Here is a 25,358-nt window from a genome sequence, read left to right on the forward strand (position 1 = left end):
TGCCTCTGGAGATGTGGAATTAGTCTTTCTGCCTGATGTTCCAGCATGTCTCAAGGGACCCACTATGTCAATAACTGACTAGTTCCCCTTTTCACTAATCACCCTTTTCACTGCTGTTTAGTTCCATAAGGAACAAATCCATACAGCACCGACAGTGCAGCTTGGCTGCAGGGACTGTGAGGGTTGATCACGCGTGACAAAGTCCCACTGCACAGCAGTGATGCCCTCCAGAGCCTTGGGTGGATCTCAGAGAGAAATCCTGCCAGCAGCAGCAGCCAGAAGCTGCCATTAAACGCAAGTTTCTGTCTGTAGAGATGACCATACCGGAGAGATGGGGCAACACCAAGGGGCCCAAAAAAAAGACAGGGCAGTTAAGGTGGAAAGGGAAACCTGTGTTCAGGGACACATCACCAGCAGAACAGCGCTACCTCTTTTAAACATTTTTTTTCTTTTCTTTTTCTTTTCTTTTCCACACAATGGCCAGAAACAGTTATTTCCCAGAACCTGAACCATCAGCAGTAACCAGACAAATAAAAACATTTTATGGGAGTGGACAGGAGAACTAGTACCCCAGTTGTTCTCAACTCTTTCCACAGGCTATTTAAGAGTCAGCCTGTGTCTGGCTTGCTTAAAGCATTTTCTCTCCTTTCAGCCATTAATTTATGAGGAGAACATTTTTGAGGAAGTGGTTGAGCTGAAATACTTAATTCTCCCAGCTGCCCATCATTATGTCCAAATGTGCTTTACTAACAAGACTGGATGTTCTGGTGAACTGAGTAGGGTGAGCACAGTTTGGACCTGTGAGTTTACACTCTTTTTATCCCCAGATAATCTGCCACCTGCATCCAGCCTTGGCAGGGTCCTGCTTCCACAGCTGCATCTGGGGCCATTGCCATCCACATTGCCCTGTGGGCCCAGACAGCAACTCTCTCCTTGAGAGCAGCTCTCTCCTGTCACCCCTCATGGAGCTGGTCATTTTCCCCACACACAAAGAAAAGGGGGTTTTGCCAGTGCCATTTCTGCCCCAATTGTCATGTTAGTTTTCTCTCCCCAAGCCAAAGAAGGCAGGATACTGCCTGTGAGAGGGGTTGCACAGTCCAAGCACTTGGGAGAGTAATGGCTGCTTTACAGGCCTCGTACGCTGCAGAGCTATGACTGAAAGCCTGGAGATGACACATGGTGCAGCACCTCGACTGTGACAGCCTTCTCTGCAAAGAGCTCCCTCAGCTTTTGTCACACTGACAGTGGGGTTAACCCCTCTGGAACTACCCCATCCTTTTCTTAAGTGGTACACACACCTCCTCATCTCTCTTTTCTCATCTGGTGAGGGCTTCTGGTTTTACCTTTCTAATTACCTCTTTTCTCCCCCTACATTGTATGATGAACCCTTTCTACCTTATCCTGCAGTTCTTCAGCACAGGTTCTGACAAATTGTTAGATCTCCTTCAGCCATAGTAAGCAGAGGATATATAGGAAGATCAGACTGAAAAGCATTTTAACAAGAGTGAAATTGGATACAAAAAGTTTGAGGCCTTTCTCTCTGAAGCTCATAGTGAAACATGAAAGAAGAGCTCCTTTTGATTCATGGTAATTGCAGAATTCAGAAAAAAAAACCAGTTTGTGTAGCAGAAGACCAAGCTACCTCTATTTCCCTAAATGTAGCTCACCTCCAGTCATTTTCCATCAGAAAGAAATGTAGACAGTGATATCCACCACAAAGATGAGCCTCTGAAAGTGGCCTAAGAGCCAAGGAAACTGTAGGGGCTTGTAGATGTCATTGGGCAAGAGTGAAGGCAGCTTGTCCTGATGATGGATTGCTTGTAATTAGCCATGCTAAAGACCTTACTGTTAAATGGTTTGATCTGCTCAGGGGATAAACTGAGCCAGTATGCTCACACAGTTCAGTTAATCTCTTTATGCGCTGGGATTTGTTATGACTGTCATCCACCTCTAAGACTTGTTAGTCCCATGCAAACAAATGGCAATGGAGTGGGAAGGCTGACAGCTATTCACTCTCGGGGCAGTCACTGAGCTCCTACTGGGCTGGAGTGAATATGTAACATTCACCTGTCTTGGGGAAATCCCTCTCATCCAGGTATAAGGCAGGAAACCTTGTTTCCAGGGTCTGTTTCAAGCCTGGTACCAGCCCTACAGCTTTCTGCTGTTTTCCTCGCTACATTCACAGCCCTCTACACCATCGCCCTGAGCAGGCCATGACTCAGGCTGGTCATTCTCCTCCACACTTGGAAAGCAGATACCAGGGAAAGTGGTCAGTCTCCTTGGTGCTTTATCAGCAACCTGTGAGAAGGTCCAGACGAAAGTGAGTCCAAGTGCTGTGGTGAACGAAGGCAGTCAGGCTGCTCCAGAGGTGTCTGGCCCTGAGTAGTATGCACACTTGAGTGCTCTCCCCACAAGCAAGCCCTACAAAAAATGTTGGTGTGGCAGAGTTAATAATTCCTGCCGAGGGCCTGGCATCAGCTTGCTGAAGGCATTGCCTTAGGGGAGCTGCAGTCCCCCGAGATGTCCTCACTACTGCCCCAGCTGCACAGGGAGCTTTTCTCCAGGCAGACCTGGCATCACAGATGACCACCGTGTCTTGTTTTCTCACAGTCCACGGAGCTTCTCGCATCATGGGCAGAGCTGGAGGTGCAGCTCACGACCTGGTCCCTTGTACTCCCCAGGGCAGGGTTCTTCACCCCCTGCAGACACTTCGGGCAGAGGATAGAGGTACTCACAGTGCCTTACTCCCGGACACAGCTGGCGGTGCAGCTGACCACCTTTTGCAGGGCTGGGCGGTGCTCTCCTCCCCAGAGGCGGCAGGAAAGGGCAGGGCACTGAGCCCCCGCCTCTTGCCCTCAAGCGGGGCAGCGCTTTCCCTTCTGGGAGTCGCAGGTGGGATCAAGGAACACACTCCGTGTGGGGAAAATGACTTGGGAAGAGAGACCGACGACATCCACCTCCCGCCCCACAGCTCCCTCAGCCGGAGCGGGAGCCGCCCGCCCTCACGCGCGGCTCCCGCCGCAGGGTGACCGTTAACCCCCGCCGGGGGGCGGGGCGCCAAAGCCGAGGCGCCCAACCCTCCCCTCAGCAACGGCCGCCGCCACACCGCCCTGCCCTGAGTGACACCGGCATCCGCCAATCAGAGCGCGGGTAGCAGCCGGGCGGTACCGCCTGTCGCCCCCCTCACGCCTCAGAGATGGTGCGGGGGCCCCTGAGCGCAAAGGTCCCCGCGGTCCCTCCTGCTTCCCGGGGAACGGGCTGCAGCGCCCGGAGGGTGGTGAAAGCGCCCAGTGCTCCGCTGGCTGCCCTCAATCCCAGGGCACCCACTCGGCGGGGCGACCGTAGTGCCCAGCACAGCCCGCTGACAGGCACCTCCGGGCCCGCCGAGACCGCGGCCTCCGCGCACCGGCCCGGCCCGGAGCTGACAGGGCGGGGCGGCAGCCCGATCTGCCGGGGAGGGGCCCGGCCGCCCCGCCTCCCCTCCTCTCTCCTCCCCTCCGCTGCCGGGGGCCCTCGGCGGGCAAAATGGCTCAGTGGAGTGCGGGCCGGGCCGTCCGGGCGCTGCTGCTGCTGCTGCAGCCGCACACTCGGGCCGTGCCGCTCACGCCCCGGGGACCGGCCGCTTCCTACGGGTAAAGGCTACAGCCTGTTGCTTCCCCCTTCGCCTGCTCCCTCGTCCCTCCCCGCCGCCCGGGGCTTGCGGAAGGTGATATTTGACAGGCCGGGGTGGGTGTCACTGGTGAGGGGAGGGGAGGGGACGGGAGGAGGGGGGGGCGGGAGTCAACAAGACGTTTTAGCAGAGTGGGTGTACACTAGATTTGGGGGGGGTGACAAGGTGGGGACTGGTAGTACCCTGAGGTGCCTGCTTCTGCGGTTAGGCGGGGAGGTTCGTCTCTTTGGGGAGGGAAGAGCTCTTTCCTTAGCTGCTTTCCCTGTGCTGCAAGGAGCTGTGCAAGCAAGGCTCCGCAGCCCCTCCTCGTCAGTGTCTGTCATCCTTCCCTCTGCGAGTCCATTTTCCCCCTGCAAGGCAGGACGTGCTGCTGACCGCCCTGCTTCTCTGCCACCTGCCGATAAGGTTTTTCTTGGAGGTCGCCGAGGTTGCAAAGAGAATACATACATGTAATATATATAATACTGCTTATTCTGCAAGTCCTGTTAAGGAAAACAGACATAATACTATAATTCCCCCCCCGGCCCGCACGGATAAAGACTAGGTTGTATTGTAGCACAGCTGGAACAGAAAGGTAGTTCCCAGATTAAGCTCACTCCTACAGAGTGTGTAGTGAAGTGTGGCCTCCAACAAGGCACAGTACAAGACCTGCCCACTCTGTGTCTGTACTGTCTTGGTAAACACAGGCATTATGTATCCAATGCTTCTCAAAGAGCTATAAACCTTAATACTACTAATTCGGTTACAAAATTGGGGGGGGGGGGGGGGGGGGGATGTTTTAGCATGGTTTCTGCTTATACCAACCAATGGAAAATGCAGTCTTCATGAAAACTTGACAGAAGTGAAATCATGCTGACAAGCATACTGAAGTGATTTCAGACTCACAGAAACTTGGTGTGGGGAAGACCAAATCTGTCTTAGGTGTAGCCAGTTCCAGTACAGTTTCTCAGCACATAAAAAAAGCCAACTCATTTGCCTTTAGTCCAAATATATTGAAAATACTCTCTTTGTGAAACTCCTGCATTTCATTGGACTTTACACTGGGGCACAATCCAAGAACAGAAAAGCATCACAAACTCAGCAAAATTCTAAAGCCCCTGATGTTAATAATTAATCCTAAAAAATGTAGAAGCATGTAAAAAAAATCTAGCATCTGAATCAGGAAAGCAGAATATACATCCCTTGTCTATAAGGCATGTATATTCTTGGCTACTACATGTTGGTAACCTTTTTTAAAAACAGGTAACAGGATGGTGATTATTTCAGTTTTGTTCAGAACTGGAAATGTTTTTGGCAATTACTAATCAGAAGCAAAAAAAAATTCACATATTTCCATAAAAATTAGTAAGAGCAAGGTGCTCATTTGCTGTGGTGAGAACTACGATAAAATAACCTGTTGAAATGAATGACAAACCAAAAGATCTGTCTATCAAGAAGAAAATAACAAAACATTTATAGATAGAAAAAAGCAAAAGGCAGGTATTCAAAAAGGGGATAAGAAGGCTGTCTGAATGCTACATTTAGAATTAAAGTTGTGAAGTATATAGCCACATCAGGTGTGGTATATGGACTTAAAGGAGGTTAAACATCACAGTCAAACTAATCACTTGAATCACATTTGCATAACAATTCAGCAAAACTCACTGAAGTTATAATGACACAATGAGTTTCTTTGAGCTGTATTCTTGCCACAGATCTGCGTTTGTACTCCAGTTCTCAAATTGCATCTGCACAGGTAGAAAGAGCTGATCCTATTCTGCAAAGTCACAGCTTATATTTAGGCATGTGGCACAATTGGTTGTGTTATGTGAACCAAGATTTTATGTAAAATCCAAATGGCTTTGTGTTGAGCAGGTTCTGTGGTTTAGCTGCCACTTATGTACTGGGAACCTGAGCTCACAACCTGTTGTTCATTTTCATTTTCCTTATGAGAAGGGTTTAAGTTTATGGGATTTTTTATCTTTACTCCACCATTTTACACTCTGTACAGGTGGGACTATGCTTTTGTGCTGTAATTAGTTCAGCATTTATATGTTAAAAACTAATTTTTAGTACGTTGCACAGTACATATCATTGAATAGAGATTAGTGTTACATATAAGACTGGAAAACAGCATTTCTGTATGCATGTGAAATTCACATTGATTGAATTCATGGGGCAAGAATATTTAATCTAGGTAAACTGAGAAGTGCAGGGAATAAGGGTTAACCATTAGGCAACCAAATGGCAAAATTTTTTATCACATTACTACCCTTAAATAAAATGAGTTAGGTTGGTGAAAAGATGTCTTGCAACCATTAGGGCACAAATTTGCTTGGGAGAACAGATGCAATGGTTTATACTGTTAAGAAGATACCTTCAATCTATGCTACTTTTGCTTTCTCACTAGCTGTTTGCATCTAGACATGGTATCTCAGGTTACCTCTTTGCATTTACACATATGTCTTGCTTTGTACTGAAGGTTAATATAGGGGTTTAAGGGTCAGGGCTGGGAGGTGGCCTTTCGGTCCGTTTCTGTGGTACTGCTTTCACGCGTGGGTTTTTTTGGTCATGTGGTGTTTTCCAGTTAAGCATTATCTCCTGCTGAGATTACACTGACAGATATATTATTACCACATTCTTCTTCTCCACCTTCATCTCAGTACGAGGTGATTTTTGTTGTAGACCCTCTGGTTCATGAGGAACCATAACAATAGATTGTGGTTTCTTTAGCAGATGAAGAGGCTCAGTTTAGTAATTAGAAGGTGAATACCAGCTATTTCAAAAGTTATGCTGTGACAGAATGAGGCTTCTCCTCTCTAATATATTTCTCTCAACACGATTCTGTAGCCACGTAAAGCTGCTTTTATATTCCCCTTGTTGCACAGTCCAGACTTTTTTTTTTCTCCCCTTTAACTTCAGTCATTTAACTACATGTGTGAAACCTAAGTACAAATGTTACCTAGTGGTCACAACTGAGTACTTCTCTGCTCCTGACAAGTTTTTTATTTACTCTTCTGTGCACGCATGAAAGGCAAGTGACCCATTTAAATCTCACTGTATTGTTGTTAATATATAGAAAAAGTAATTATTCTGTATTCCTTGAATGACCATGTAGTAATGAGAATTAACTGTCTGAATGCTTTCCTATTTGTCTCCCCTTCCCCCATCCCTAGTACTTCAATAACATCTGCCAAAATCCAAGTGAATGGAGTCCACCTGCATTATCAGCAGACAGGAGAAGGAAGCCATGCAGTTCTTCTGCTTCCCGGAATGCTAGGTCTGTAGATTTTGTCTTATTTTTGTAGAGCAACCACCTCTTTTGCCATCCGGTCTCAAGCTAGAATGCACAAAACTATTTTGTAATATGTTCAACACCTGATTATGGAGGATTGTCATTAAAAAAATTACTACACATACAACAGATAGGAAAAGGCAGAGTTATTGCAATCAGTCAAGTGCTTTTAAATATTTCATTTCTCTCACCAGGCACCTCTTATACAATGTCTTGACTTGTATAATAGTCACTCACACTTTTGGATTTAACTGTGCAAAGGGGGTGTCCAGCACAGGTGGCAAATAGCTACACAAGGTGCAAAATAACAGGGTGGGGGGGGTGGGGGAAGATACAGTCAGCGATATTTGTTATGCAGACTGAATTATGCATTCCCTTTTAGAAACTAGGTGCATTCCAGTTGAATTAATAGACATAATGCAACACTTGCAGTTTATTATCATAGTGAAAAAGGCACAGCTGAGACTTGCTTTTTGCTTAAAAATGTATTTTCATGTTTTGGTTATTCAGGGCAACATCATTAAGATTCTCAATGGCTTTTTGAAATGGACAACAGGTTCTTCTAGCTAAGTAGTATCTGTCCAACAAGACCACTGCTTTTGATAACAACCTTTTAAAATTAACACAGGCGCTTTTTTTTCTGAGTTCTTGCAGTTCTAAAGAACAATCTGACTTACTAGCAGTTTGTGGCAGGCTGTCAGTAGGACCATTACTGTGCTCAGAGATGGGCTTATGCTTAACTGAATTTCTGGATCAAGATGATAAAATGTCAAGAACTGAAGAGCAGGAAACATTTGTTGTTCTTGGCAGCAACATTTTCAAGTCTTCATGAAGTGGTTCTTTCTTTCAAAGAATTCTCAAGGGGAAGGTGGAAAAAAGTTAACGCTAGGGTGCTTTAGTAGTCATGTTTTAACCTATTCATTCTAAACAGCTTTTTAAACTAGTAATCCTGTTGCCAATGCTAACTCTTTAAATAGAAATAATGTATTTCTTCAGTTGTGAGTAATATTATTAGGTGTACATTGCTATTGTTCAGTTAGCACTATTACAAACAGTAATAGCGTTACTATCTTTACCATAATTAAGTTTATGGTTTAATATTTTTGGGCAACTCGTGAGGGTGAGCTTTACATTCTGACTGTCACATACTTCTTCCGTTTGTGCTGATACTAAGTTTTCAATTTTATTGTATCCTACTTACAGTATTAACAGACTAATAAGTGTGTTGCAGCAACAAGATAAGTGCTTTTAGGTCAATAGAATTAATTAGTCTCTAGACTATTTGTAAACTACATTAAAACAGAAGTGATGCTTCTCTAACTAGAAAAATACTAAGAAAACCAAGAAAACATAGCATTCAGATATGGTCCCAGCCTTGTGTATTTTTTAAGTTACAAAAAATACAGTATAACAAGTGTGTGCATGATAGTGCAGAGGTTCATACAAAGCCTATGTAAGAATACATGATGAATATTCATTGGGTTGCATTGGTATTTCTCAAACGACCTGATATTTTCCTTCTGACTCTAGCTATTAATTGGTGCTGCAAGAGATCATGCCAGGCTGTAGTCAGCTCGTCATAGCATGCTATATACAGCCTCTTTTATAATTTAGACCAGTTGATGGTATAGGAGGAGGTATCTGAGGACATATTTCTCCAAGTAAACAAAACAAAATCTTAAATGCCCTTAAACAGCCTTTTTAATATAACGATGGATAGCCAATTTGATTATTTGATTTACATCATTTGAATACAATATATTAGATCTTAACAGGTTTTAATCAAGTACCATGTGATACTGTTACCACATGACCATAATGCAAATAAGAAGTAAATTGCTGTCTTACCTTCATGCTAGTGTTCATAGATAGCTTGGTGCAATAGACTGGAGTAATTAATGTTTTAATCCTTTGAAGGTCTGAGCCATCAATAAAAGAAACTGTTCTGCATCAGGAAAATTGCTGTATTTGGCTTATTTTGGTAACATACATATTAGAAAAATCAAAAGTTACAGTTCTGTGCTTTTGTGTCACCACTGTCTCCTCAGGCAATGAAGTATTTAAAACTCAGCTTTATTCTCATAGAATATTCTCATGTAAGTGTTTTATCAAATAAGAGCGCTTTTCACTTACAAATTTGTAGATAGTCAGTATATTCCTCCCCTTTCAGTTTCATCTGTGCTGTCCAGGTAAACAGCAATGACACTGCTAGTGCTTTACATCTGTTAAAGATAAATCCCTACCCAGGTAACTCAGTTTAAGATTCTATATTAAAGCATCTGTGTAGAGCACAGGTTTTGATAAGCTTACATACCTACCAGAAATTGTTTTCTTTGAGCATATTGCAGATAGTTCTAAAGATTTTTATTGTGGTACTCCCTGTCTGAGAGTTGCAATGGTTAGTGACAATTAAGGGTAAAGTGTACTTCAGTTGATGGATAACCTCTTTTTTAGAATTAAGATACAAGTTTCCTAGTTTCCATTTAGAGTATGTGTACTATGTATGTATTATATGGTGGCTACTTTAATTGAAAAATGATGATGTTTCAGGGAGTGGTCAAACCGATTTTGGACCACAGCTTAAGTCTATGAATAAGCAACTTTTCACAATTGTTGCTTGGGATCCCCGGGGATATGGACAGTCCATTCCTCCATCTCGAGACTTTCCTCCAGATTTCTTTGAGAGGGATGCAAAAGATGCTGTGGATCTTATGCAGGTAAATCTATTCTGAGGTTTTGTTATTTTTATATATATATATATATATATATATGTATATATTTAAAAGCTGTTTTCCTTAAATTTTGAGAAGGAGGAAGAGTAAGCAGGTTGTTTCCAGCTGTCAAACTTATGCAACAGAGCATACAAATGAGGCCTTAAAACAGGGCAGATGCACACTATTCTGGAAAATATTTTATTTTTCCATCTCTTCTGCAATATACATAGACTTTCAGCAGTGGGAATTAATTATAAAGCAATATGTTTTTATTCCAAGACCCTGCCCTAAGAAGTTTGGAGCCAAGAACCATGGAAGTTTAGGTAAAGTGTATATAAAAACCAAAGTCTATGCTAAGTGGTTTAACTGAAGGGATTACAGTAGTGAAAGCCTCTTAGAAAATTTTCTAGCTAATAGAATCTTGGCATTTTGCCTTGAGCAGCCCATTTCAAGAAACATTTGATTCTAAAAATTAACTTGACACTTTGCATTTTACAGCTTATTACAGAAATAATTTTTGTGGGAGATCGAAGGGTTCCTGTGATCATACCATATCTTAATAACTAATACAGCTATTGTGATTATAAAGAATATGACCTAGAGCTGTTATTACTTCTCCATCTTGCAGAATTTTTTTATTTCAAATCTGTGTTTCTGTTTTCCTCTTTTATTCTGTCCTGTAAGTGGTAACACTTTTCTGGTTTAGTTTTAAATAATATTTTGGCTTTGTTATGTTAAGCTATACAGTCTCTTTGGCCACGTTAAGAAAGTTGGCAGAGCATTAAAATTCCAAAAATATGAGACAAGATTCAGACAGTCAATCCAACTGTATTTCTGTAAGAAGCAGTAACCTTGCAGACACCCATCTGAAACTGGAAATGCAGCCTTCCCAGAGCATTCTGCGTAGCGAAACAAAATAAGTCTGACAGCAGAATCAGGATTAAGACACAGTTTTGCCCTCTAACCATAAAAGCAATCTCTCTGCATGGTAATTCACTGATTTCTTCTGCTACACTAACAAAGAAAAATAAAGATGCTGCCATGGATAGGTGACAAACTTTCAGTCTAAGTGGTTGTAACTCCCTTTCCTGCCTCTGTCCAAATACTAATAAATGCAAAATAGAAAACAGAACTGTCCCCAAAGAGAAAGTAACCATGTAGCATCCAGTCAAACAGGACAGCAGCCTACCAATCTCTAAAGCTGCTGAAAAAAATGAGATGTTGCTTCCTGGTTTTTTGAAGATGTTTATTGATATAAGCATATAATAACAAATTATTAAAATCTTCCCAAGGCTGGTAACTTGCTTCTATTTTAGCATAACATATAAAGGTTAGTACAATCCCAAAGAATCATTCCAGCTAGGATTTCCAGTGTAAAACAAAGTCATAACTCCTGCAGAGGGCTTTATAACGTATATGGTTTGCCAACACTTAGCCAGAAAACCCATCTGCATTAGGTGAGCCTTCAGAACCTTTATTCTAGGCTCCTTCAGATTCTGGTGTCTCTGCTGCAAAGTTTCTGTCTAATAACAAAAGCTGAAATTCTGCGGAGTATTTAGCACCTTGATGCAGATGACACTGCTCTGTATCACCATATGTGTTCTGTGAAGGAGTTTACTTGAAATAAAAGGAGTATAATGCAAATAAGTCCAGTTTGCTGCACTCCATCCCAATGTCTAACAATAGCAAAGGCCAATAACATTAAAACAATCATGGAAATAATTAGTGCTGATATTTAAGAGGTTCTTACTCTTCAGAGCTACTGTCCTAGTGAAAGGATAGGCTTGGGCTTCTCTAAGTTTTTGTGGATCAACTGCAACCCTTACTTGTGGTGTACTCCCTGTGATCCAATGAAAGCATACAGTGCAGAGTAGTGTTGTATTGCAACTCACTGTTGTAAGTTACTTCTGTCGCAACATATGTGATCATTTGATTGCCTTTCACAAAAGCCTGGATGAAGGAGGTGATTTCAAAAGAGATTTTGTTCACTACGGGGCAATGCCAACACAAAATCACACACAGAATTGAGGAGGTGCAACCAGCTCTCAGGTTATTGCCAATGTTAGGTAGAGGCCTGTACTGTAAGTAGTTCAAGATTAAAGCAAGCACACATGCATATCATATCCAACACATCTGTTATATTCACATTGTTTTTTGGAAGGCTGCAAAGAATAAATTAAATTCCTCCTGCTGCAAAGGCATCCTGAGACAACCCGAAGAATGCATCAAGATAACGGCTAGTAAACAAGAGCAATACTGGAGGCAAATAAATCTCAGTTGAAGCATTGGCAAATAACCTGGCCTGAAGAATACAGATTTTAATCAGCCATTCCACCCATCAGTCAACTTTGAGATCTGTGGTGTGCTAGTGGTGGTAAGAGAACAGCAACAGCAAAAACTTAAGCTTTACAAGCACTGCTGCCAACTCCTGAAACTTGCCAAGACACCAGTAACCCTTCAGCAGTACGATACTGAAAGTTGGTCACAGATAACTACTTTTGCATCAGGCCAGGGCCTATGTGTGATCAGCTGCTAAAATTCAAGGTTCTCTTTTCTTGCTGTCAGCTTTTACTTTACATGTCCTTTTCTTTCCCCTACCTTATTTCATTTCTGTTTAGTAATTATAGCTTAGCAGAGTGAAATCTAATATTGAGCAACACTTCAGTGAGGCTAATACCAAGGAAGAAGCCAAAACCAGAAAAGCCTGATAGTGATAGAATTTTGCTAGGTATCGAGTTGACTGATAAAGTTATGCCTCACGTAAGTATCGAGTTTACAAGCAGACTAGAAACTGCTTTTTCTCTCTCTGTAGTTGTTTCTCTCATTGCCTGCATTTTTGCTTTCTTCTGTCCAAAGAAAGCAGGCCTGGACTTCCAACAACAAAACACCAAGCACCAAAACAACTCATTCAACTAGCTTGCTCTTTTTCCTCCAAAATTACAATATCTTCCTTAATCACGTCTAAAAGACTGTAATTTCTGAAAACAAAACAAAAAAACCTCTTTGAAACCTTTATGCTTGTTTGCAAAAGAGTTCACAAACTGAGGCTTCTATATGCAAAACTGCAAATACTACTTAACCATCAAATATTGTCCGTGTACAACCCTCAGATGCATTTGCTCCTGAGTGCCTTTACCTTTCCCACCCTTTGCCCACTGAACATCACACACAAAAAACCCTCTCTCCTGTCCCTGCTGGTACTCTCTACCACAGACTGTGGTATATGAGGAAACAAGAGTTTCAAATTCTAGTAGAAAACATTGTACAAGTCAGAATGAATTAAGGTCCTCGTTGTCATATTTTTTGCCCTGAGCCTTCCTTTTCAAGAAGGAAGAATTTCATTATTAATGTATTGAATTGCAATTCACCATGAAGTAACATTTAAAATGTGCACTTAAAAGGTTCAGAAAATGTGAATTAGGCACTAAAATTTGATACAATTCTGTAGCAAATACTTTAAGCAGTTTTTGGTTGTTACAGAGCAGATTATTGTTTTTTTAGATCAGCTAGGAATCAGTAAAATAGATCACTGGGTTCCATTTTTCAAGTCTTAAACTTTTCTTTTTCTGAAGTTCACCTTGGTCTTGGATTGCCTACCATCCCACACTCTGATAGTCTTTGCCAACTTTATACCAAGAGAATCCACAGATTCTTGATACCATCAGGCTCTCCAAAAAGGTCTTTACTCTCCGTTGTAAATAAACATTTCTTAGTTTCATGAGGGCTTTTTTAAATGCAGCAAGAATCTAATATGGCTACTGCCTGTTTCATTAAATAGTTGTAGAAAATTGGAAGGGCAGGTATAATTTCTTGTTTTCTAGATATTTGACCTTTTCTTAAGTATGTTTATGTATAGCAGGAAAATTGTATTTCCTAATTATGAAAGCTAGCTATAGTTCAACTATGTAGTGTTATGGCTAAATCTGTACAGTTAGTTTTCAAGAAATATTTGATATTTGCTTGTAAAACCAGCTGATAATTTGCATATAACTTTCTTGTACAAATCAAGGCACTGAAATTTAAGAAGTTCTCTTTGCTGGGGTGGAGCGATGGTGGAATTACAGCACTCATTGCAGCTGCAAAGTATCCAACTGTTATCCACAAGTTGGTTGTCTGGGGAGCAAATGCCAGTGTTACTCAAGAGGATGTGAGAATTTATAATGGTATGTACAAACTGAATATCGTATCCTAAAAGAATTATTTTCATTTATTCTTGATCTAAAAATCTTAGTCATGTAACAGCTAAGTGGAGACAGAGTTGAGGACACAATGAACATAAAGGAACAGGACACAAAATTCACCAAGTTGCTAAGTACGGGGATAGATTAAAGTCATAGTGAGAAACTACCTAACAATTACTCTAGGGGTAATATAATAGAATTTTTAACAAGTCCTTACCAACTTACGCTGCTGAAAAGCGTAAGTTATAATAGCTTATCAGTAGTTTTCAGAAAGTCAAATTTGCGTTGCTGTAACAAATTCCTAAAAATAAATTCCAAATAATACTATTGACGCCAGGCTTGATTTCTTTCCTCACATCTTGCACAACCTTTAAACAAGGTCCACAGAAAATCACTGAGCTAGCACATAACAGCTTTTGCCTCTAGGGCCTATATAATACATAGACAGTAAGAAAACAAGCTCCTAACTTACCATTTGAGTTCAGGAAGCAAATGAATCATTCAAGTAAGTGTCCCAGGATGCCTTTCTAATGTGCATTCCTTTAAAGTTAATTATTGTGGTTACAAAACCTTTGCAAAGTAAAGAAACATGGGATTTCTGATCCTTATTCTACTCATATGAAATAGAATCTGATCATTTGTCACTCTAAAGGAAAACAGCAAAAACTGCTAGTGAACTCAGAAAGGGATCATATTTCCTTTTGCAATTAGAAATTAGAAGAGTTAACTATGCAGGCTCTCAACAAATGTAACCCAGTATAGTTTCATTTTAGTGACTGGAGTTTGATTTATACCAGCTGTGAAATCTGACTGTCTGGCTTCAGCTAAATTACAAGTGTATGTATTGCACATGTGTACTTACCTCACCTATACTAAAGCATTTTCATTGGTAGTAGTAGTAGTATATTTTTTAGTTCAGTAAGCAAAACGCTTTTTAGCTCTGTAAAAGTGCTGCTTTATTTCTTTACATGCTTTTATCGTTATGAAGTTTTTGTTATATAATTATGAAATGCACATCAGTTAGTATCAGCCAACAGGCTAAAACAAAAAAAAAAAAAAGTCTTACTTTACATGGAGCGCCCACAGCAATGCTGACTTTTGGCCTCTTCAGGAACTGGTGCTTTCAACATCTCTCTCTGGGTGATAGAGCTCAGAGAGTAGCAGTGCAAGCCTTCTACAACCAGCCTATCAGTGCATCTCAGCTGCAATGGAGGGTTTGGTAGGAGAGAAAGGTGTTTATTTGGTATCTATGTCCTTTCAACATTGGCTTTTTTCCCCCCTCTCTTCTTAAATTAAGGCCAGCCACAAGGATAAAACAGTAGATTCTATAAAGGGAACAGCTGTTCAGTAACAGCTAGCCTGGGGTCAGCAGACTCCTTTCCAATCAGATGTTGTTATAAAGCACTTTCAGTCACTACTGCCTTGCTCATTTGGCTGGACAAGTTCTGTCTGTTAATTAACACCTCACTCCTTTCTTCCCTTAATTCCCATTTGAAACCAATTAAAAGCTTTTCTAGTGGCATATATTGCTGTTTGATGATTCAGTACTTTTCAGGTCTCTTTCAGGTTCTCTGCTATGCCAACATTGTTTTGGGCTTTATTGATACAAAGCTGTACAGCTGAAATACAGTTTAGTGAAAGTCACCCTTGTGGATATCTGGTTTGTGAGCAGTACTGAAAATTTTGGGAGAAAAAATATGTAAATCTCATAAATAAATAACTAGAATGTCAGATTATTTGTACAGCTTTAGCTAGCCTGCCATGAGTCATGGGGCTCTACTAAGCAGAGTTGCTTGTTTTTCTGTAAGACTATGGCAAATGTACCATGATGTCAGCCTGCTGGAATGCCTTAGTAAGAGCTTCCTTCCTCTGAATACTGGTAGGAACCATGGAAGGACTTCCGTCCATGAGCCAAAGCAAAAGGCTGAAGGATATAAAAAAGAATTGGCAGCTCTGGCACACTGTTATAAAATAGTCCACTTTTTATATACGAGGTACCTCCTTGAGCTCCTCTTCTGCAAGCCCTCCAAAAAGAAACATCAGAAGTTTTAGGATTAGGCCCTTTGATTATTATTTTTTTCTGTTGTTCCTTATGACTGTAATAACAAGATGGTCTTCTGCAACTCAGAAAGACCCCAGCAGACATCATAAAACTACCTTTTTTATATCCTTTCCATGTTATGAATTATTTAAAACCATTCAGTGCAGTTTCAAGTTTGAAATACATATCTGCGGTCTGGTTTGAAAACTTACTCATATTAGGTGTCGACAGTGGTGGGTTATATCTTGTGGCTGGAAAGGACTTAACATATTTCAATGTTGTTTTATGTAGGCATCCGAGATGTTTCAAAATGGAGTGAAAAGGTCAAGAAACCACTGGAAGAGATGTACGGACATAAGTACTTTGCAAAAACTTGTGAGGCTTGGGTAGATGGAATATCTCGCTTTGCTGAAAAATCAGATGGTAAGGCTTTTACAATATTAAACTGAAGCAATTATAGTAGCAGACAGTTCTGGATAAAAAAAATCTAACAGTACTCCTAGCAGCCAGTAAAGGAAGGACTCTGCATATGGCATTAAAAGCTGGGTCTGACTCACACTCATGAATAAAGCAATTACTTTGTAGATGTTTCACACAACCAGCAAGGTACAGGAGGAAAACACATTTATGGGAAGCATTAGCTGATGAGTCCCTCCTCTTGTTCCACCACGAAACTACATTATTAAATCATTGCTTTTGTGCAGGCTGAACAGGAGGGATTCTGCTCAAGCTTTTTTCTCCTCTCTCAGTGTCAAATGATTACCTTTTGGTGACATTAAGATATCCCAAAAGTGAGGTGTGTTCATTCTAGTTTCTGCAAACAGGAGCTGAAGCACTATTTCAAAACTAGTAGCATATAATGAGTTAAAAAAAGAAGGAAGTTCAGATTTTGGGAACTCAGAATGAGCAAAACACATTTTAAAAACACTATTGACACAGCTTAGGTGTTTAAAATCCAAAAAGAATAGTTAAACTAGACAACAGAATAATTATTAAATGTTTATCTCTGACGATTTCTGCAATTGCTCTACACAGACTTTTGCAACCAAGGATACAATGAATAATAACCTGCAGTTCTGCTTTAATTCAGAGGAAATTTGCTTTTAATTTGCCTAAAGCAGAAATACATAGTACATAAAACAAGGAATCTGTAATTCTCTTATATACATTTTCCTGTATCTCTCATAATGAAAGACAGGAGGTGACACACATTAACAGGCAGCAGGTACTACAAGGAAAATATTCCTTCATTTTGTATTTTTTCCATAAAGTTTTGCACAGTATCAGCAACACGGTACTAGAATTTCTCCCAGTAGAATGATGTAACAAATTACGATCTGATTTTATTTTACCCTTTCTAGAACACATCTCCTTAGAACTAATTTATTCTTAGGTCCAAAGCCCAGGCTGGTGAAACTCTGGCTGTGACATCCTTTTACTGCATGCACATGCCTCAAACACTAGAAGATGGACTGTGAAAAAGAAGCCACCTGGAGACCTGTAACAAGGAGCTGAATTACCTAGATGCTGTAACTGGGTCAGATATTGGGAGAAGCCTAATGTTTGCTAAAAAAGATGAGCAACCATCAGACTGCAATTTTTTTCCAGGAGTAGCTCAGGGAGGGCAACTTCAAACAGAAGCAGGCCTCCTTTGAATTAAACACACTGCACAAAAGGTTATTAATGGCAAATGCAAGAAAAGGGGTTAATAAAACCCATCAGAGATAAAAGGAGGACAGCAAAACCTCTGTTGGTCAAAACCAACTCAAGGTCTTTTCAAGAAATAAGATTATTTGCCCTAAATGGGACTGCTTTTAGTGTGAAAAGCTATAAGAAATGAATTTTTAGAAGGTCCCAACACTTAATGAAACTGAATAAGCTGCATAAAGCTGCAAAATGCAAGATTCTTCTTGCTGTTCTGTGTTATTGGAGTAAACATAATCTAGTGGCTATAACACAAAACAGTTTTAGGACCTGGAAACTAGGAATTAATAGTTTGACTGCCAAATATGTCCTTAGATAAATAACTTAAATTTACTTGTTACTTGTTCTGAAAAACAGTCAACATTTGTGCAGGTGTTTGAGGACCATGGGTGAAATGTTCTAAATGAAAATATTTAACTGGTAGAACTGCAAACTAAGACTATATAAATAACTAAACAATTGGAGAAACTTTGTGAAACAGTGTATGACTTTAGAGCTAAGGTACGAGCCTTAACTGTACAGCTGTTGGTAGCAGCAAGGAGACAACTACAAATAGGACAAAGTTAGCTCAAAGATAAATGGAACATAAAACTCATCAAGATGTTTTGCCCACAGAATCTCTTGCAAGAGCATGGGAAGTTAGGCAAAGAGTTTGGAAACTGGGTTACTAAGAGATAAGGGAAAAAAAAGAGGGGGGAAAAATAGAAAAGTCTTTAAGGAAAAGCATTAAAATTACTTCTAGTGAGATTAAAGACTAGTAAGCATGAAATTATTCTTGAGGTTCTGTAAGATGAATGGGCAGGGAGAATAACCTTTGAATAGTTGTAGTACAATTTGTATTAAATTGTTACTCATTGCAGATAGCAAAGGGTCGGGAGGGTGGAACAGGCATGAGTACAAACTAAGTTAACTTGTTGGTAAAAGTAGCAAATCTTGTAACCTGACAACCTATGTAACAAAATGTAGCATAGACATGTAGGACATAAGACTCTAAGGCTGAAAAGAACAAAGCCAGGAAAGAGATGCATGTGTTTGCTTTGAACAGTCAAAGAGAGCCTGGGGGAAATGTGGGACAGAAGTACTTCATTTGCTCTATCTGTTTGTGCTAGTATCCATTAATGAAGCAAATTTCAGTGAAGTAACATTTTGGAGAAAGTAATGTTAATTAAAGTCCTGATTACATAGTTCTGTAGATTAGTTGCACGCTATCCACAAGCAAAGGCAATAGCTAGAACCCAGTGGAGTTCACAGTCCTTTACAGAAGCAGTTTCAGCCTTTCACACTTTTTTAAAATGAAGTGTGACCTTCATTTATTTTCTCCCTAGGTAATATCTGCCAACAGTTGCTGCCAGATATTAAATGTCCCACATTTATAATTCATGGTGAGAAAGACCCTTTGGTTCCACAAGCTCATGCAGAATACATTCATAAGCACATCAAAGGCTCTCGGTAAGTTATATGATGGAGTATTTATAAACCATTGTTGAAGAAATGAAGCAGTTCAAACCCACAGTGTAAAAAAAAAAAAAAAAGTATTTGGATAAGTTGTCTCTGCCACAGACAGAGCTATTTTAAACTTCCCTAGCAAGTTACAATGCAAACAGTGTAGCTGGGCCTTTCTTGCAATATAAAAAGTATAATATTTTCATAAGCTCCTTCCTAAAGTCCTCTGAGAGAAACCAAGTAAGGTCCTTTTCCTCTTTCTACTTCACACACGAACCACTCCCTAACATTTATTGAAACAAGCAAATTTCTTCTCTGTTTCTCTGTTATGGCCATTGTATTCCTTTTGCTGCAAGAGACCTCATTTCTGTCCCATTCAGTACAGCAGTGAATTTATATGCTATGAATGGAGACAGATTGCCTGTTCTTAGAGAGAAGCACAGGATACCAATGTTTGCTCTGCCTTGTTGATGTTAACAACCTGCTCAAAGATCTTGTTCTTCAACTGTCCCATGAATTTTCAGTGTTTTTAAGAAAAGCAGAGTGAGAATAAATGTACAACTATGCTCAGACATATTACTTTATAAACAAGAAAAATCTCAGGGCACTATCTGCTTCATTTGAAAACTCCAGAAATGCTTCCTATAAAAAGCTGGGATTTCACCAGCTGAATTTTCTTCATAGATTTGCACACAAATTAAAGAGTTCTTTTACTACTTAATAACAGACTGTGATGATTAACACTGGAGAAAAGAATTAGGAGGACAAAATTTTTATGAATGCAGAGTATAGGGAACTGTTTCATTGGTGTCATTTCTGTGAAAAATTGAGTGATATATTTATCTCAAAGTCAGCCCTGCTGTTCATAGAAATGCATTATGCCACAGGAAAGATGAGAACAAGACACCTTCCTAACAATTACATGCAGATGTTTTATTCCACGTCTGCTAGTTAGTTACTCCCACATGCCCTGCTCAGAACACCTATCATCCTGTTAGGTTTCACTGAGCTCTGAAATGCTCCAGATGCTAAGGCAAGTCATCACAAAAACTAGACAAGGATCAGGTAGCTTATCTTTGGAAGACAAGCCAAGGAGGAAACAGTGTTAGAAGTTGCTATCCAACAAAATGTAAAGTGGCTCTTTGTATGTCTTCATGCTGAAGTGCTTCCCCATATGTGTATTTATCAGAAAAGAAATCAGACTAATGGTGTTCTCAGAAATTAATACTTAGGTACATGGTCCCCTTCTTTCCTTGTTGCACTGGAAATGACGTGTTCCATTGAGAAGCAGAAGGAAAACCTTAAGTTTAGCCTGTTTTCAGTAATGTGTGCTTCTACCATCAGCTTTTCTTGCCTTGATTTTTATCTAGTAGTAAAGTAGAAAATGCTTTTGCTGATTGTAGTGCAGATACATTACTTGTTTCTCTCACGGTAAAAGAGTGTGCCATCATTCTGTATTTGCATGGTATGGCTAGAGTTAGGTAGCATTACAGTGGCTTAACAGCAGTAGCTAATAGCATACACAGTGCTGTAGGTTTGTGCATCTGTGCGCTGCGTGGTCTTTGAAGAAAGACTTAATGAAATTCAGACAGAAGTGCTAGAAGAGCTGGGTATGTTCACACACTATTGCTCTTCTCCCCAAGACAAAACAGTACTTGTCACCACCAAAAGAAGAAAGATCACTCTTGCTGTAGTGGGGCTTAGATGACATTGAAGGCAACATAGCAAAGTATCAGTCAAGATGGCTTTAGCTCTGTTGAAACTGCTTAGTATGTGGTAGGATAAAATAATTTAAAGAATTTCCCACCCCCATATAAAGAAGTGTTAGAAGTACATACCCAATGTATAAAGTTTTTCCCAAATAGAAAGCAATGGCAAGTAGCATTTTAGGCTTGTGACACTCATATCAGTATTACAAAGATTTAACTTTCTTCACAGATACTATTTCTAAGCTTTTGTTATAGCTGAAGAAGTCATGACTTCCCTTGTTACTTCAGTGGTTGAATAAATGGTGTTAAGTTTTGAATTGGCTTTTTGCAGAAAGATTAGACAGTTCAAATGCTAACTAAGTGGGTGGTGACAAGAAATCTACATTTCTGTAGTGACCTCTTCAATGTGTTCACGACCCAGCACAATCACTGTTCTCTGAAAGAGGCAAAAGAGCTCAGGTACTTCACATACCTTTCAAAGATGCATCCTGCTCACATAAGTTTTGGAATGTTGTCTTCTTTGCAGACCACCAGAAAGGTTCCTAGAAACTGGGTCTAGGACACAAAAATTTGTTTTAAGCTTAGTTTATCCTCCCCAAAGTGTGGGGGAAGTAGTATGCTTGTTGCTTCAACTGTTGCTGTGGTCCACATTCTGAATGACATACTTAGGGACAGTACTTAAAACAAGAGTTACTTCAATTCTGCACTTGGGTAACCAAGAACAAGGAAAAGGCAACAAATATTTTAATTAACTATACTCACAGAATAATATATATATTCAGTGTTTGATTTTTTTTCTTTTAAGGTTGCTTCTGATGCCAGAAGGAAAGCATAATCTACACCTGCGTTTTGCAGAGGACTTCAACAGACAAGTGGAAGACTTTCTACACTGACATAAACTGTAAAACAAGTTAGAGGTGTTTGTCCTTGCCTTGTTTAGGAATTTTAGTTGGCTTTCCATTTTCATTCAAGTTACAGGTAGGTTTGAGTCCTGTAAGAAAAAACATGAAAGATATTTGCATGAAAAGCATACATTTTCTCAAAATGTAAACCTCAGTGGATCAGAGCGTGCCACTGTGCTGCAAGATTTCTAACATGACTTTAAACTTACTTCTTGCAACACAGGCTGAATAGTTGTTCTGTGTCGAATAGAGGTGTTAAGAAAGACAGAAAACATGATCAAGAATACATGCCTTTATGTGCTCTTAACATTTAAGGACAAAAACATTGTAATAACTGGGATTCAGAACTGTTACATTGAGAAATCTGTCAAAGTTACAAGTGCTGAGAGGATAATTGGGTACACAGTTTCTAGAGAACATGCTTTACCAACACTATCAGAAGTCATTCAGTACACATGCCTGCTTTACAGAAGTTCCTTTGATACCAGGGGACTTAAGCCTCATCCTCCTCTCCTTCCTCTTCAAATTCCCCCTGCTCATCAGCAGTGGCATCCTGGTATTGCTGGTATTCAGAGACCAGGTCATTCATGTTGCTCTCGGCCTCCGTGAACTCCATCTCATCCATGCCCTCGCCAGTGTACCAGTGCAAGAAAGCCTTGCGCCGGAACATGGCCGTGAACTGCTCCGAGATCCTCTTGAAGAGCTCCTGAATAGCCGTGCTGTTGCCAATGAAGGTGGCGGACATCTTGAGGCCGCGCGGGGGGATGTCGCAGACGGCCGTCTTCACATTGTTGGGGATCCACTCCACAAAGTAGCTGCTGTTCTTGTTCTGCACGTTGAGCATCTGCTCATCCACCTCCTTCATGGACATGCGGCCCCGGAAGATGGCGGCCACCGTCAGGTAGCGACCGTGGCGGGGGTCGCAGGCGGCCATCATGTTCTTGGAGTCAAACATCTGCTGCGTCAGCTCGGGCACCGTCAGGGCTCGGTACTGCTGGCTGCCGCGGCTGGTGAGAGGGGCGAAGCCCGGCATGAAGAAGTGCAGCCGGGGGAAAGGCACCATGTTGACCGCCAGCTTGCGCAGGTCGGCGTTCAGCTGGCCGGGGAAGCGAAGGCAGGTGGTCACGCCGCTCATGGTGGCCGACACCAGGTGGTTGAGGTCCCCGTACGTGGGAGTGGTCAGCTTCAGGGTGCGGAAGCAAATGTCATACAGGGCCTCGTTGTCAATGCAGTAGGTCTCGTCCGTGTTCTCCACCAGCTGGTGCACAGAGAGGGTGGCATTGTAGGGCTCCACCACCGTGTCCGACACCTTGGGGGAGGGCATGACGCTGAAGGTGTTCATGATGCGGTCGGGGTACTCCTCCCGGATCTTGCTGATGAGGAGGGTGCCCATCCCAGAGCCCGTGCCGCCGCCCAGCGAGTGGGTCAGCTGGAAGCCCTGGAGGCAGTCACAGCTCTCCGACTCCTTCCTCACCACATCCAGGACAGAGTCCACCAGCTCAGCACCTTCCGTGTAGTGCCCCTTGGCCCAGTTGTTGCCAGCCCCGCTCTGACCTAGAGGGCAGACCAGAAGCGGGGTGCCGCGTCAGTGCCCCGGGGAGGAACAGAGAGGATGCCACTCCTCCTGCCCCATGGGCTTCACCCCTCACTTCCATCCCCACTGTGCTGTTGGGATTCAGGTCCCCCAGGTCACCTGCACGCTCACGCTGAGCCTTTCCTGTGCACGGAGCTCCCGCTTCGGGACTCCTCCATCCCACGCTCACTCACCAAAGACAAAGTTGTCGGGCCGGAAGATCTGTCCAAAGGGGCCGGAGCGCACCGAGTCCATCGTGCCGGGCTCCAGGTCCACCAGGATGGCACGGGGGACGTACTTGTTACCTGCGGGAGGAACCAGCAGCAGCGTTACAGCCCTGCAGCCAGCGCCACAGGAGCCCTGCTGTGCTCCCTTCCCTGCTGTGCTCCCTTCCGCCTCCCCGCATTCCACTGGAGAGACACGCTGTCTCGATCAAGACTACTGTGTTATCAGAGCCATTCTGAGAACAAAGGTCTCTTAGAGGCGTCACTGGCAGATGACAGCTCTTGTTCAGGGATTTTTCCATCCTCAAGGAACTGGCATGTCTGCCCCATTTATTTAAGGGCATCTGAGGAAACAAACACACTTACCAGCAGCTTCATTGTAGTAGACGTTGATCCTCTCCAGCTGCAGGTCGCTGTCCCCATGGTAGCTGCCAGTGGGATCAATGCCATGCTCATCACTGATGACCTCCCAGAACTAGAAGAAATTTTTGGAAAAGGGCAATTCTTAACCGCAGCTGGCCAGTGCCAATCAGACACACCAGCGCGGTCTGTGCATGCCGTGGCCCTGACCACTCCCTCGCATGGCAGAGCAGCTGCCCGGCAGGAAGGTGAGTCAGTGTGGAAGGGCTTCCCTGGCTGCAGCAGCTGAATTAGCAGAGGGCACACAGGCAGCATGTTAATTATTTTATAGCTTGTACCCAAAGGATGACAGTCCCCAGGTATCTCAATTTGGTGGTCTCCCATTGTCTAGCGGTAGCTTCAGACCCCCTAGCCTCTACAAGAAGATGGCAGCACCTCCAACACCCTCGGGGGGTTACCCGTGGCACTGAAACACCTCTCGTTCCCTCCCTCAGGAGCCGGCCCCGTGGCTGCAGAGGGGCGAGGCAGCGCGGGGTTTGCCGCGGCTGCCTGCAGGGAAGGCAGGGCAGCGACGGACCGGAGCCCGGGCACACGCCAGCCCGCGCCCGGCCCCGCGGCAGCTCAGACCGCCGGAGTCAAGGGGCACGGGAGCAGGACCCGCGATGCCTTGGGCCGCTTTTAATTTCGGGACGGGGCTGCGCGCTACCCGCGGGGTGCGTCTCTGGAGCCCCGCACCGGGGCCGCCCGCAGCCCCCCACACCGGGAAGCGCCCTCCCTCCCCGGCCCGTACCTTGGCACCGATCTGGTTGCCGCACTGCCCGGCCTGGATGTGCACGATCTCACGCATGGTGCCGGTGTCCGACGCTGCCCCGCTGCTGCTCCCGCCGCTGCCTTCGCCGCCCGCTCCCGCACTCGCCGCTGCAGCGGCCGCGCCCCGCACCGCCCCTTAAATTGGGCGCCGCGCCCCGCCCCGCCGGTGACGTCATGCGGGAACGGCGCGGAACCAATGGGCGCGCGAGGGCGGGGCGGGGCTGCGGCATTGTCTCCCGCAGCGGGGGGCGGGGCGGGGCCCGGGGCCGGGGCCGGAACCGGGACCGGGACCGGGACCGGGTTCGGAGCCGGGGCCGGGGCCGGGGCCGGGGCCGGGGCCGGCGGCGGCGGCCCCTCCGCAGGCAGAGCGCGGCTGGCTTGAGGCGCTGGAGGAACCTCGCCTTCAGCCGGCGGGAGAAAGGCCGGAATCGGACAAGGCGTGGTGCGTCTTGGGCTGAAAATGTGGGGAAAAATAAAAACCAACCCAAAACAACAAAACCCCAGCTCATCTTAGCACACCTGTTGGAGCTCGTTCCCTTACTTTCTTAGCCTCTGCTGCACCACAGCAGCAAAGCAGGCACTGCAATGTTTTATTAGCACCCTCAAGCCTGTATTTCTAGCTCAGGCCTGCTTAATCACGTTTTGATATGTTTTAAGCACAAGAATCATCTTTCCATAGCTCAGGCACCTCAAACAAGCGGGGAGTGGCGATGGTAGAGCCCACAGCCACTTTCAAGCAGCACAACCCTCCTT

The 25,358-nt window shown here is 43.1% G+C and overlaps 2 protein-coding genes across 2 annotated transcripts; one reads left to right on the forward strand and one right to left on the reverse strand.

The window, feature by feature from the left end:
• The first annotated feature begins 3,480 nt into the window (after positions 1 to 3,480).
• On the forward strand, positions 3,481 to 23,193 carry BPHL (biphenyl hydrolase like). Its single transcript, XM_072853204.1, has 7 exons — positions 3,481 to 3,632; positions 6,826 to 6,929; positions 9,495 to 9,661; positions 13,668 to 13,821; positions 16,172 to 16,303; positions 18,910 to 19,033; positions 21,542 to 23,193. Exons 1-7 carry the CDS (start codon positions 3,526 to 3,528, stop codon positions 21,627 to 21,629), a joined length of 876 nt encoding a protein of 291 aa, XP_072709305.1. The 5' UTR covers positions 3,481 to 3,525; the 3' UTR covers positions 21,630 to 23,193.
• On the reverse strand, positions 21,916 to 24,739 carry LOC140647958 (tubulin beta-1 chain). The gene is made up of 4 exons (XM_072853205.1): positions 24,586 to 24,739; positions 23,802 to 23,910; positions 23,406 to 23,516; positions 21,916 to 23,192 (listed from the first exon to the last, which is right to left on the reverse strand). The coding sequence occupies exons 1-4, from the start codon at positions 24,640 to 24,642 to the stop codon at positions 22,132 to 22,134; spliced, it is 1,338 nt and encodes a 445-aa protein (XP_072709306.1). The 5' UTR covers positions 24,643 to 24,739; the 3' UTR covers positions 21,916 to 22,131.
• Between the last annotated feature and the right edge of the window lie 619 nt (positions 24,740 to 25,358).

The sequence above is a fragment of the Ciconia boyciana genome, chromosome 2 (genome assembly GCF_034638445.1).
Source record: "Ciconia boyciana chromosome 2, ASM3463844v1, whole genome shotgun sequence".
NCBI lineage: Eukaryota > Metazoa > Chordata > Aves > Ciconiiformes > Ciconiidae > Ciconia > Ciconia boyciana.

Bases quoted from the DNA above. Each gene is read 5' to 3' on its own strand.
- BPHL (XM_072853204.1), top strand. From the start codon at position 3,526: ATGGCTCAGTGGAGTGCGGGCCGGGCCGTCCGGGCGCTGCTGCTGCTG. The intron at 3,633-6,825 runs GTAAAGGCTACA...CCCCATCCCTAG, and splicing joins GGACCGGCCGCTTCCTACGG to TACTTCAATAACATCTGCCA. The intron at 13,822-16,171 runs GTATGTACAAAC...TGTTTTATGTAG, and splicing joins GGATGTGAGAATTTATAATG to GCATCCGAGATGTTTCAAAA.
- LOC140647958 (XM_072853205.1), bottom strand. From the start codon at position 24,642: ATGCGTGAGATCGTGCACATCCAGGCCGGGCAGTGCGGCAACCAGATC. The intron at 23,517-23,801 runs GTAAGTGTGTTT...TTCCTCCCGCAG, and splicing joins CTACTACAATGAAGCTGCTG to GTAACAAGTACGTCCCCCGT. The intron at 23,193-23,405 runs GTGAGTGAGCGT...TCTGCCCTCTAG, and splicing joins GCCCGACAACTTTGTCTTTG to GTCAGAGCGGGGCTGGCAAC.